A 13,347-nucleotide genomic window follows, 5' to 3' on the forward strand; every position below is an offset into this window, starting at 1 on the left:
ATCGCGAATAGGGCCATAGCATATTTTCTCAAATTGGCACATGATGAGTTATAATCAAATGCAGGTCGGCGTGATCAAATTTTAGCAGTGAGCTCGGCCGACGCTGTTAACGAATATCAAACGTTTACAGGCGACCATTGTCACTTTAGCGCGAAGCAAGTGTCCAACGTGGACAGGGTCAAATGATACCTAATCATTTCCGGTATACAGATTGAATGGCGGAGCAGACTGTATGCGTCTGTGACAGGACTGTGCACTGAATTCTGATTCTCAGCTGAAGTGTCCTGATTTGCGCTGACTCACTGGATTCGAGTATCGTGATCCAAGCTGTATTGATCTCGAAAGCGTCCAGTATCGATACTGAGAATGTTTCGAATGAATGTCCCAAATGACACTCTACTAAATGAGAGCCTGCCCTTATTGGCATATATATAGGATACTGACATCGTGAATGACTTGAACCTCTCTCTCGCGAGCGAGTGCCTTCTGCTAATGAAGATTTCGCCGAGACAGTTCCCCTTTTCCTCTTCTCCTCGGGATACTAAATTAACCCGCGGAAACGTCAATTAAAATATTACGGCTAGAGATTTCATATAAACCGTTCGAAATTTCCTGTCGGTTTCACGACTTTCGCATTCCGAACAGCACGCGTTTAATTACTTTAGACTGTCCGAAATAATTCTAGAAAAACACGCCGCCGCCGCGCCGGGAGAGCGGTGTTCGTACTTTCGCGATTAATCGACGAACTCATGAGGGGAGATGGGACTTAATTCGTGCTAATCGCTCGAAATCGAATTAATTTCGCCACTCCTACCCGGGCATCCTCTTTCTACGGACGTTTAATTCAATCCGTTGCCGACAATCAGGTTTGGAGTATACTATCTTCGAAGTTCTCGTTCCCTATCTACCTTTGCCTTTCTGTCTTGCTCTATCCTCCTCTCTTATCCTCCCTCTCTCGTTTCTGCATACAGAAACACACGTACTCTCTCCGGGTTGCTTTATCCGTCCCCGTTCAGCTCTCTCTCTCCCTCTCTCTATCTCTCTCTCTACCCCTCTCTCTCTCTTGATCCCTAATTCTCCCTTTCTCTGCAGCCGTTAACTCGAACTCTCGACTGATATCTTGTTTTCCGCCCCTCTTTCTCGTAATCTGTACCCACGGCTGTCGGCCCTTCTCCTCCGCAGTTGCTCGCAGAAACAGTTCCGAGTTTCGCGTTCACAGCGAAACGACGAAGACGACAAGGAGGACACCGTACACATACCCGGCCCGTAATACTCGGCGCTCCGTGGTTGCAACGCGTCTGGAATTACCGCAACATCCATCTGGACCACCGACATCAGTTTTCTATTCCTTCGCGTGATTCCCGGATCATCCGCCGCGACACACCGCCGTTGCACAATGCTGCCAAACAGCCAAAACGTGGCCGAAACCTCAAAAACGAATTTCCCGTTGGAGGAAAAACCGAGGTACCATTTACAGCTCGCGAAATGGTCCGAGTTCTAATACCCGGCTTCAATCGTCGCGCAGTTTTCGTGTCGTGAATTTCCAAATTGACTGTGACCGATTAGAACTGAAGGAAATTAAAATTCGGCAAGCTGGAAAAATTCTTTTCGACAAAAGATCCGCGGAATTTTCTGAACGACCGAATGTTTTGCATAAAGATAGATTGATAGCCAGAAGGCCGTTCAAACGCGCTTAATAATTGTATTAAGGGGACCCATAAGTAATCAATTATTTTGAAATCTAAAACAAACTTTGTAATAAATTCAGGGTTTTATTTCTTAATGTATTATATAATCTCCACGATTATCAAGGACAGTTTGCTATCTTTCCTGCAAATTTTCAATCCCCCTCTTATAGAAATCCAGGGTTCGTCAAGCAAAATATGACTCAAGGTGCCTCCTTACATCTTCTACAGAAGTGAATATTTTACTTCTTCAATAATGCTCCATAGAGCATTGTTCCTCTTCAACGATCGGTATAGAACCGAAGGCAAAACAAATTTTTTGCAATAATTGATTACTTATAGGTACCCCTAATGAAATAATCGCTCCCGAAGACGTGGAAACGGTTCTGGTTCGCTTCGCGTGCTGTTATCGCGAGAGTCCGGGACGCGAGTGCGACCGTGCGATTCCGGTTCGCGCTAAGCGTTCGCGTCGTCGATGAGGCGTCCGCGGAAATTCGATGGCTCTCCGGCCGAAATCCCGCCGTTGCGGAATCCTCTTGTCCGCGGCCGCAAATGCGCGCGTGACGAGCGAGCACGCGCGGCGAGACGGAACGTTTCGTTGCGCCCGGGGGTACGATAATTCAGCAGAAAAACCGCGAAACATTTGTCCGGCCGGCATTAATTCCGAAACTGCCGGCCGTTCCCAGCGAATCTGCATAAAACCGGCGAGAGGACCACTCGATAATTCGACCGATACACGCGGCCCCGGCACCAACCATCGTCGGCCCGGCTCGACGCGTACGATCCACGCGATCCTCCTACCCTTATTTCATCGACTTTTTCTTCCCCCTGGACGGATTCGCGAACCGCCGCGAGTTTCGACATGCGAGTCGCGCCGCGCCGCGCCGCGCCGCCGTCCGTTTCAGCGCGACGCCGCTTATTGAAAGTCACATTTGTTCCGGCCCCGTTCGCGCCTTGTTACCATTTTGCCAGCGTGCGTTCCGCGGCCGTTTTTTCCCATTTTATTCTCGAGTCGCGCGCGCGTGCATTTTCGGTATACTTCGAGCAAAGAGTCGAAGGTCTCTCTCTCTCTCTCTCTCTCTCTCCCTCTATACCTCTCGGATGCAGTCGCAGCGGAGCGCCGTGACGTTTACGAGGCCGGAATGGAAAAATTGAAAATATCTTCCCCCGAGCCGGCGGAGATCAAAATTGTGGCCACGAGGAATTGTTAACGCTGCGGGCTTAAATACACTGCTCGCCGCGGAAATTGCTGCGGAAATCAAACCGACTGTTTGTTGGACACGCGGCGAACTCGGAACGGTAACAGCCGTATCGAAAGCGGAATTTGTAATTTCACGACATTCGAGACAATTAGAAAGCATTTGCGGAGGGTAAGAAACATTGGGGGACTCGGTCCTGAACCCTTACTAAGGGCCTCTTTGTAGGTTTTAGAAAAATTCGCAGAAATCAAATTTTCATCTACCGCTGTTCCTTGTTCTTAATTCAACTCATATAACGAGATTTTCAGTACATAATCTTGTTTTATATACAAAATTGATTTACTAATTGATTTTTCATATGAAAAATTCTTTAATTGATTTTTCATATGGAAAATTCTTTAATTGATTTTTCATCTGAGAATGTTATGGTCCGCAAAAGGTTGAATCGTGGGTGGCTAGTTGACGAATTTTAAGATCGCGGGTTCCTATTTTCCTAAAATTTATATCAAAATTTCTGTAGCAGCGCCATCTTTCTATCTTGCTGTGACCTAGTGTTAGGGACATTCGGACCAGTTCGTAGTTGTATAGCAGCAGCCTGGAGTACGTTAGCATTTATGGCACATTTCCATTCGAAATAAGGGGGATGCAAACCACTGCCAAGGTTGGACGAACCGGATAAAGTGAACCGACGATTTAGAATCGTTTCACTCGACCATTGTAAAATGACTCCTGAAGGTTTCGTATTTGGCTCTTGTTATTGGTTCGAGGATAATCTTGGGTTCAACTTATGATCTACGTGTGTGGGTACTGAGGAGCCTACAAGATGGACAGAACACTACTGGCCACAGACGTCATTCTAAAATTACCATACTGAGTTTTATAGACCGTAGCGACCGGCTTGGTGGTATTTCAAGCTTGTGCTGACCCTAAAACAGCTTTGAGATTAAAGACGGTCTATGTATTATTCTCTTTAGTGCTATAGGCTCATTAACGCTACTGTACGAAGTACAATTGATCCAATTTCTGCGTTTGCACAGACGAATGGTAGGGGTATGAGTGTTCAAAGCAGTTCCTACGCGTACAATTTCGTCAAACATGTTTTTCTTTGAAACATTGGGCTGATTGAGATTTCTTACACGCCGATATCCAATGCAGATTAAGATGCTTAAGTAGATGCTTAGATTGATTAAGTACAATCAAACGTGATCGGTGTTCGGCGTGAATAAAAGAAAATAGTACCTCCTGGCCGATATATGTCCCTTGTCAGACCCGTGTTGTTGGCATGAATCGAGTAATCACTGTACATAGGAAAATTAAGCCTCTCACACTACACTATACATATTTTTATCAGCTCTTCCGTGGTCGCTGATGACCCAGTAGTCGACGGGACCTTAATAAATAAATAAATAAATAAAAAGAAACTCTACGAGCAGCTTGTTGAACGAGCTAAACCGAGCGAAATTCGGCCAGTATGCCATGCAAATACAGCGTCGCCATTCCGCCTGCCCGAAAGACAGCCATTTTCCTGTCACCCGTTTGATAGAACAATAACGTCCTACCGTTTCCATTCGTGCCGAGAGAAACGCGGAACTTCGCCGGGGAGAAAAAAGGGGCTCCGGCGGAACAGTCTGAAGTAGCGAAACGCGAAAGGCTGAGAACCGAATTCCGTCGGAGCGGAGCAGCTACTAATTTCCCGAAAAAAAACGAGGGTCGCGCAGAAACCGGCGGGGTTCTTTGCGAATTGCCAACCTCTGCTCCCGTAACCCCGGGAACACGCAGGGGTCGCTCGCGTCCTGGCACGGCGCGAAGAGGAGCACAACAATGGCCGCACACAACCGTCGTCGTGCGTTCGTTCGTTTTAATTTCTCGGCTTCTAATTAAACCGCGACCAGCGACAAAAAGAGAGAGAGAGAGAGAGAGAGAGAGAGAGGACGGGCGAAAAGAGGGGGCGGAAATGGAAAGCTGCACGCAAGCATTTTTCCATACGTTTCGCGTGCGCTGCGCTCTGCGAAACGCCGACAGAGACCGGAACGGGTTGTGGAGACGAGACGGGGAAGAATCAACGAAAAAAACGAGAGAGCGAAGAGAGAGAGAGAGAATAGCTGGGAAATATAAGAGGACGGGACAACGAGGAAGGGATTAATTCACTCGGATTGGAGTAATTATGGCATACGGCACGGTCGATGCTTTCTATCGGTGCTCTCGAAGAAATATCCGTCATCAACAGCCACTTGATACCTCGCAACTTCACGACAATTTCGCAAATAATTATTGTATGAGGAACACAAAGCGGCTTTCGAGAGCGCTCTCGCGTTTCTCCCAGAATCCAATTCCGTGCCGCCTCTTTCAAATCCCTTTGTCACCCACGATAATCCTCCGGTAGACGTGGTCGCGTTGACGATGTCTCCTCTCTCTCTCTCCTTCTCTCTCCGCCGCCCCCCACTAACTCTGTCTCTCTTCTCCCCGTCTCTCTTATCTGTACCCGGTCTCTCCGGCTCTCACGATCCCTCCCCGTTTGTCTCTCCCGTTTTCTCTTTACCCGTTCCAAAATTCTATTACCTCTTCCGCTTATGGATTCCATACTCGCGCCCCCTCCCTCTCTCGGCGTTCTCTCGCAAGAACGCGGGAACGGTGAAAAAAATGTGGTCGAGTTAATGGAAGATTATGGCCAACTTTAATTCCAATCAAATCCTCGGGGGGATATAAATAGAACCGGCGACCGGCTTTTCCTCGCTATTTATTTGCTGGACGGCTCGGCTCGGCTCGTTTTAAGTAGGCCGCCGCGGGAAAGGGTTCGGATAAAGGAGCGGCGAATATGAAAGGGGACGAGGAAAAAAAAAACGGGGGCGGAGATATCTGTGAAATATCGTGGGATCGATGTAGCTAAACTCGAATCCCCTATCTGTTTTTTTTTTCTTTCTTTTCTTCTCTTTCGCCCGATTTAATTGCGGATAATGCGCCCCCGTACCGACCGGTCGCTCCCTCTCTTTCTGCAATATTATTCCAGTGTATTAGCATAAGCCGGGTTCAGCGTTGATACGTTATTAAATTTTGATCCGGCAACGTTTATGAAGTTATCCGAGCCGACATTACGTATTTTATAACCGGTACGCGTGATTAAATATTCATTTCGATCACGAACGCTCTCGCGCGCGTGATCGTGCGCGGAAGCACCGTTGCAGAAACCGGTGCGTATTATTCCGGCGATTTTTATTATTACGCCCGTGTTACCTTGTTAGAAGAGGATCCTCCTCCCCCTCTCTCCTCCACCGTCTGGCGCCGGTTAATTTTTCATGTTGAATCCACCGAGTTTCTCGATTACCATTGCACAAACAGACGCACGAACGAGAATAAAGAACCGAAGGTTCTAAGTGGGAGAGAATAGGGCTCCGACAAACAGGCCGGCTAGATGGAATGCATTAAAATCCAGGCGAGTTCATTTTCAGAATGTTGTGTGCTCAAGCAAAGAGCGGAATAAAAGTTGTGCGACTGCGAAATGGAAACGTTTCGCATAATAAGCCGAAACGCCCGTAACGTCGCTCTCTCTCTCTCTCTCTCTCTCTCTCTCTCTCTCTCTCTCTGTGTGTGTGTGTGTGTTAACTAAGACGGTTGTTTTAAACCTTTTAATACGCATAGGACCGCGCGCGCAGCGCGAATTATAAATAAATTGGACTAGGCATTTCGGAAATTAAATTCGTGCAACTACACGGGGAAAAACTGCTGAATTTCGCTTCTGGAATACTAACGAAAAACATGGTACGGTAAAGATGTATTACAGCAGTGTGCAACTCTGAAAGCCTAACATATGACAATAAAAAGATGTTTACGGGGAACTTTAAGCAACATCTTAATTCTTGTTTCATATTTTTTTATTGCTTCAATATTACCAAATGTAGACTTGTAACTGAGACAGAAAAAATGAAAAAGGAGGCTAAACTTCACTTCAGGAAACCAGAAATCTTTAACTGTGTTTATGTAATCCAGTAGATTTTGGCGAGAAAATGCCGAAAACCTAAGTTTTAATACCAGGAGATCACTAGTTCAAAAGTTATGCGTGCATAAAGACCTGCGATTTTCAGCGTTTTTCACAGGTAAGGGAAATTAGGTTCGTGTGACTACGCTTGCAAATCTACGTTCTCGACATCACCGTGTGCTTGTGCTGCCGTCTAGCGATTCCGCTCATTGGACGACGCGAGACGCTGAGTACATACCCAAAATGGCGGCGCCCTTACCTAAGAACGCTTAAAATCGCTCAACTTTGAACACGCGTAACTTCTAAACCAGTGAATTTCTAACATTAAAACTTGAATTTCCGGTATTTTCTCGCCAAAATCTACAGGATTACATAAAAAAAAGTGAAAAATTTCTGGTTTCCCGAGGTAAAGTTTAACCAAAAAAGAACCTGTGCCAACTTAAGCATATAAGATATAATGTCTATGTGTTTTTAATAATGTTACTTGCAGGATAGCCTAGTTATCCGCGATTAAACGCTAAAGTGATTGCAAATAAATACTAGATATCACCAGACTGGGGATTTTTTGCATTTATAAGAGGAACAGACTGATCAGATTAAAAATTGTGAAGACGCTAGAAGAATTCTTGTATGATTCACAACTTATTAAGGTTATTCTAAGAGGAAATGCATTTTCATGTAACTTCTATTTCTTCCAATAGTCTTGTACAATTTTTATTTTGCATAGAGATCCACAATCTAGTCGTCCACTTCCTTTTTCTTCCAAGACCCAGAGAAATTCTAACGATTGTAACTAGACTGGAGATTTCATGCATTCATAACGAGTAGCTGAAACACGAATGAGTAGAAACATCGAAAATATATCAGACTATGGTTATATTATTGTAGACACATAAACCCTTCAGGAACGATGTCTGTGCGTTGTACTGGCTGTGACAAATATTTCAAAATTGATTGCAAATGATCAAATAATTAAGATAGCTAACGAAAATATCGAAAAGTCTAAATCGTCTAAAGAATATTGTAACATCGTGTAACACGTTGATAACACAGGGGCAAGTTGGCAATCGACCGTAGTCCCCGAAGGGTTAAAATAATTAAGAGAAGAAATACATTTTTACACGTCTCCTGTTCCCAGGAACTCGCACAGAAAATTGTTATTTCGCACGAAGATCCGCAGTCTAATTGTAACTGCGAAGAAAATTGTGCAGCACAGTCTTCTGTGATTGTGATATCTAATATTCGCAGCTTCCTCTGAGGCATCTTAAAAACGGAAGCTGGAGTTCGAAGTAAATAGCAAGAAGCGGGAGCTTAGCGAAGGAGGTAGATGAAGATGACGACGACGTCGGAACGAAAACTGAGCTCGAGATAAGTAACGCTTTATGCAGGCGTTACATGTAAATGAAGGACGGAGGGAAGAATTCGGAAGAGAAAGAGAGAGAGACAGAGAGGGAGAGAGAGATGGAGGTTAGTTTTTGGAGAGGAATTTAAGTGTGCTTCAATCTCGCCGGAATCTTCCTCGGATCCAGGACCAGGACCGAGAAGGGAAAAAATCTGATTCGGTTCGTTCAATTTCGCCCCTGCGTCGAATCCCCTGTTTCACCGGCCAAGTACAAACCTGTGGTGGAGGGGGGCGAGAGAGAGAGAGAGAGAGAGTTCCAAAGTAATTGGACAATGGAAATGCAATCGGGCGGCGCGAATTGTTGTTAAAATTTACCTAATTCTCCCGTGAGCCCGTGCGGCTCACTTTCCGATGGGTGTTACGCCTTGCTTTGTTGAAGTCACTCGATGAAATACCGAGCGGACCAATTGCGCAAAACGTGAAATGGAATTTTTCGGAACAGCCGAAAATTCGTATTGAAAGGTAACAGAACTCCCGCGCACGCGAAAAACAGACTTCCGTAAAAGGATACCAAAATAAATAGCGCACCGGCCGGTATCAAAATAGCTGGCAAATGCAACGGCGATGCGTTACAATGAAATAAATGCTCTCGATGCGCGACGCGTTCGCGTTCCAACGCATCGCAAAATAGAATGCGATTACGATGACGTTGCCGATGCGAATTGTTCTCTTTTACCAGCGTATTGTTATGCGTTGATTCCTCGTTTTTTAATCGCTAGAGTTAACAGTAATTTCTTTATAAAACCTAACGACGCGGGTAGTTAGGAAAAAGCTTAGGAAACAAAGGAACATTAGTGAACTGGTAATCGCATTGTTTGGACACGCTCGAGAAAGGAATTTTTGAGGCAGTCTAATGTAAGGGAGGAGGAGTAACTATTAGGGGGACCCATAAGTAATCAATTATTTTGAAATCTAAAACAAACTTTGTAGTAAATTCAGGGTATTATTTCTTAATGTATTATATAATCTCCATCATTGTCAAGGACAGTTTGCCATCTTTCCTGCAAATTTTCAATCCCCCTCTTATAGAAATCCAGGGTTCGTCAAGCAAAATATGACTCAAGGTGCCTCCTTACATCTTCTACAGAAGTGAATGTTTTATTTCTTAAATGATGCTCCAGAGATCTGAAAAAATGATAGTCAGAGGGAGCAATATCCGGTGAGTACGGGGGATGCGGTAAAACTTCCCATTGCAATTCTTTGATTTTTTCCTGAGTGAGTTTCGCTGTATGGGGCCGGGCATTGTCAATTTTCAATATTACACCTTTTCTGTGGACTGAAGATGCCCTCTTTTCAATAGTTCTGAATACAGCCGTTGTAATTGCTGACAACACAACTCAGCAGTAACTCAGAGTAGTTTCTCCAGGTTTCAACAACTCAAAGTGAATTATGCTACGACAGCCCCACCTAATGCACAGTAACACCTTTCTAAGTGATAAGCTAGGTTTAGGTGTTACTATTTAGGGGTTGGTTTAGGGACCTAAGGCTTTTCTCGACAATTCTTGTATAGTTAATTTTGGATCAGCTTCCACTAGCGATTTTAGGGTGTCGTTATCAAATTCAACTGGTCGTCCACTTCGAGGCATGTCAGGGAGATCATAATCACCAGCAGCCGACCTTCTGAACCAACGTTGACACTTGTTGACCTTCAATGCATCCCCATAAACATCGCAAATTTTCTTTGTTGTTACCGTTGCATTAAATCCTGCATGAAAATGAAAAAGTATGCAATGACGAATATGATCCTCGGAAGGTACGGACGTGATAAAAAAATTATACTTTTTAGAATATTTGAACACAGGCTGATTTACCGGAAACTGTAAAAGAATACGTGTTTCCTGTTCAACGATCGGTACAGAACTAAAGGCAAAACAAATTCTTTGCAAATAATTGATTACTTATGGGTATCCCTAATATTTCTGCATCGAGCTTTTAAAAAATCGCAGCGCGAGAAGCTTCGGCAGCGGATTTCAATGCCGGTGGATTAGAGAAATTCCGAAACGTTTCGAACCCGTGTCTGGTAATTCCGTGAGGAAAGAAGGCCGAGAAAGGAGGACGCGTAAGTTCCTCCGCGAACGGCTGTCGTCCATGGAAGCGGAAGAACAGAAGAGAGCCACAGAATGTAGCGAGATAAGGTCGGCAAATTGCAGGCAATCTGGCTGATTAGGCTGCACACTGGTAATCCTACAGGTTCCAGGAAGGACCAGGACCACGACCTATAACCGTCTTCGACCCCCTTCGACGTGTATTAGCCGAAGAAACGAGAAAGGGGCTGAAGTATCCGCCCGAGGGCTGGCTATGCTACATCCGCGGCGGTTCTAAAAGATTAGGGGATCCCCGTGGAAAGAGGTCGGCGAGCCGAAAGAAACCGGTCCATTTTATGCTCCGGATAGCCGATACGTTTCGTCTTTTTACTCCTCATTTCATATGCGCTTACACAGCGTTCGCCGTTTTTAGGGTTTAAAAGGTTCCGCCGCTCCGATACCGGTATACCGTCCTCCCGATACCTTTCATTTTACGAAATATTTTTATTCCGTTGGCGATATCATACTCCGAAAACATTGGAAGACAACCCAGTGATTTCTCTCGCGTCAATCACGGAACAGCCTCGCCGATAGGCCGAGATAATCCGGTCCAGCTAACAAGCAAACTTCGGTAATCCGACAATTCCAATTTCTTCGGAACTTCGCAGATTTGTAACGAATCTTGACAGAAACGTAATAAAATTTTTTGCTTTTGTACTCCTTAGCGCTTCTCCCCGGGAAAAAGTAACCTGAAAAATTAACTCGTGTTTTTCTTTCTGGGAAAGCTCCAGTGTACCTTCGGATGAAAGATTATTCATTATAATTTCAGTAGCGTTTCAAAATTAAAGAAGTGAATTTTGAAAACTTTCGCCTTATTCTTTCGAACATTCCAAATACACTCTGGGTGTGTAAGACGTATCTATTTGACTGTATATTCTCTCTTTAATGTATGGTCCATTTCGCATTATTCAAAACATTTTTTACTATATATTTACTATATATATTTTTCGTGCCTTTCATGCTCGGGCGCAGGGAGATCTGTCAGCCTGAAATTGCAGCCACGAAATACGAAAAAAGAGCAGTAGACTTGAACAGTTTCTTCTCGTCGTCTCGGGGCCTGGCCCTGTCTCGTAAACAGAAGATTTCTCTTCCGTCTCCGTCCGCTCATTTCCAGGATCGTCGTGTTGGAATTGCGACAGCGATAACGAACGGATGAATAGTTGGAATTTCGTCGTGATGCCTACTTTCCTCGTCAGGAACGAGAACGCGAGTCAAGTCGATTAGTAGTTGATTCCAGCGAACGAATCAGTTCTCCTCGAATAGATCGACGACTTCAAGACCCACTCAAAACGATAATAGAGTTTATTACGATTTTATTGAGTGAACGTCGATGATCGGACGTTCCTCACGATTATTTTACGATGATTAGGCGCAGAAAAATTTCACACAGATATATTGTGATCCTATTACAATTTTCTGTTCGAACTGAATTTCCAGGAGCAGGCAGCTGGTCCGTATCTTGTGTAACTCACAATTATCAGTCACAATCGATTTTTCCTACCGAGCTGTAGGAAGTGCGAATGGGAAAAGCTCGTTCAATTTCACATTGATTGTTACAAACGTATAAATATGTTATTTAATTGCAAGATCTATCTGAATGCTGCTGGTAGAGTCGATAAAGTATTACATGTATTATTGTTCTCAAGTTCGGAGCATCTCCTTACATTTAAAAAAAAAAATATTCATTTTATATAATTAATTTTTTAAACTATTATCAAAGTGAAGGAAGGCCATATCTGATCCTCGTAAATTATTTGAAGAACAGTAGCGGGTGATCCGAACTGTCGAACAGCAGTAAACATAAATAAGCTTGCACTATTCTTGCATTGCAATAATGAAGAAACGTGATTAGTAAAGAGTTAAACGAGTAATATTGTCCGAGTGATATTAATCTCTGTTAATGAAGATAGAATTATTTTTGAATGTGTGCATAGAGCGTTGTTAATAATTGTGAAATAAAAGTTATGATCAGAACGAAATAATGCAATGGAAATTGAAAGAGAAATTTGGAAAATAGAACCGGAGTTGGTCAGTCACATTTCTGCATTGAGGAAGCAACAACACGCATGCTGTGATAATGTTATATTGTTAGATGAACACTCACCGGCGTTATTACTGGCGGAATTTGGATCCTTACCTGAAACATAGGAAAGCGGACGTTGTTTAGCATGATCAAGTGTTGTCAACGATCGCATACAACATAAATAACGACATCGATGTGAACCGTGTATGCACCAGACACTAGACAACACTGTGTATTGCGTTACACGCGGGATGAGTCGCCACTCTCCACGCAACTAATTAATTCTCCCGCGGCGTATATAAATTAACGGTGCTACAATGAAGCTATCCGATGTGAACGCGAAAACGTTCTCAAGTATATTAATAAGGCGGCAGTAATTTATGCAACGCGGTAAAGCCCGGCGAAACATTAAGCATTTTTATCGTGATCGCGATTCCCCGCGAGCCGAGAAACGAGATTCCTTAATAGTTCTCCTAATTAAGCGGTGCTTAACATTTGCATTTGCGCTCGCGTGCTATCTCGCCGCGAGATATACGTGTTAGCGCGTGTTAGGATTTCACCACGAATTTTGCACAGTGTGTCGGTAACTATCACAATTGTCACGAAAAACTTGTCAATTTTCAATCGTTTTCGTCGCATGCTTTGTTCTAATGGCCTCTCAAGAGACAAATTTTAATTCTATTCGATTCTTACATTTATTGATACCGTGGGATTGAGATGATAATTTTATTCTTGTGTACAAAGCGTCTTCAAATAGGACTCGTGATTTCAGAAGTTTATTACAATAGTCACAGTATTTTCTTTAAAATTCAAAATTAGATATAACAAATACAGATACTGTATAGTGTATAGGATAAATAATGTACACTCGGTATACAGAAAATATAAAATGGTAAGTAGAGATCCAAGAAATAGAATAAAAATATATGTCGGAAAATCGAAAAATATAAACAGAAATTCTAGGAGTATAAACTGAAATAT

The 13,347-nt window shown here is 43.7% G+C and overlaps 1 protein-coding gene across 1 annotated transcript in view; it reads right to left on the reverse strand.

Annotated features, from left to right (window-relative positions):
- Positions 1 to 13,347, reverse strand: part of LOC143353351 (agrin) — a 602,368-nt gene that overhangs the window by 369,065 nt on the left and 219,956 nt on the right. The window contains exon 4 of the mRNA XM_076786600.1: positions 12,448 to 12,480. Within this exon, the coding sequence (XP_076642715.1) occupies positions 12,448 to 12,480 (33 nt within the window). The remainder of the gene's footprint in view (positions 1 to 12,447; positions 12,481 to 13,347) is intronic.

The sequence above is a fragment of the Halictus rubicundus genome, chromosome 4 (assembly GCF_050948215.1).
Source record: "Halictus rubicundus isolate RS-2024b chromosome 4, iyHalRubi1_principal, whole genome shotgun sequence".
In the NCBI taxonomy this organism is placed as follows: domain Eukaryota; kingdom Metazoa; phylum Arthropoda; class Insecta; order Hymenoptera; family Halictidae; genus Halictus; species Halictus rubicundus.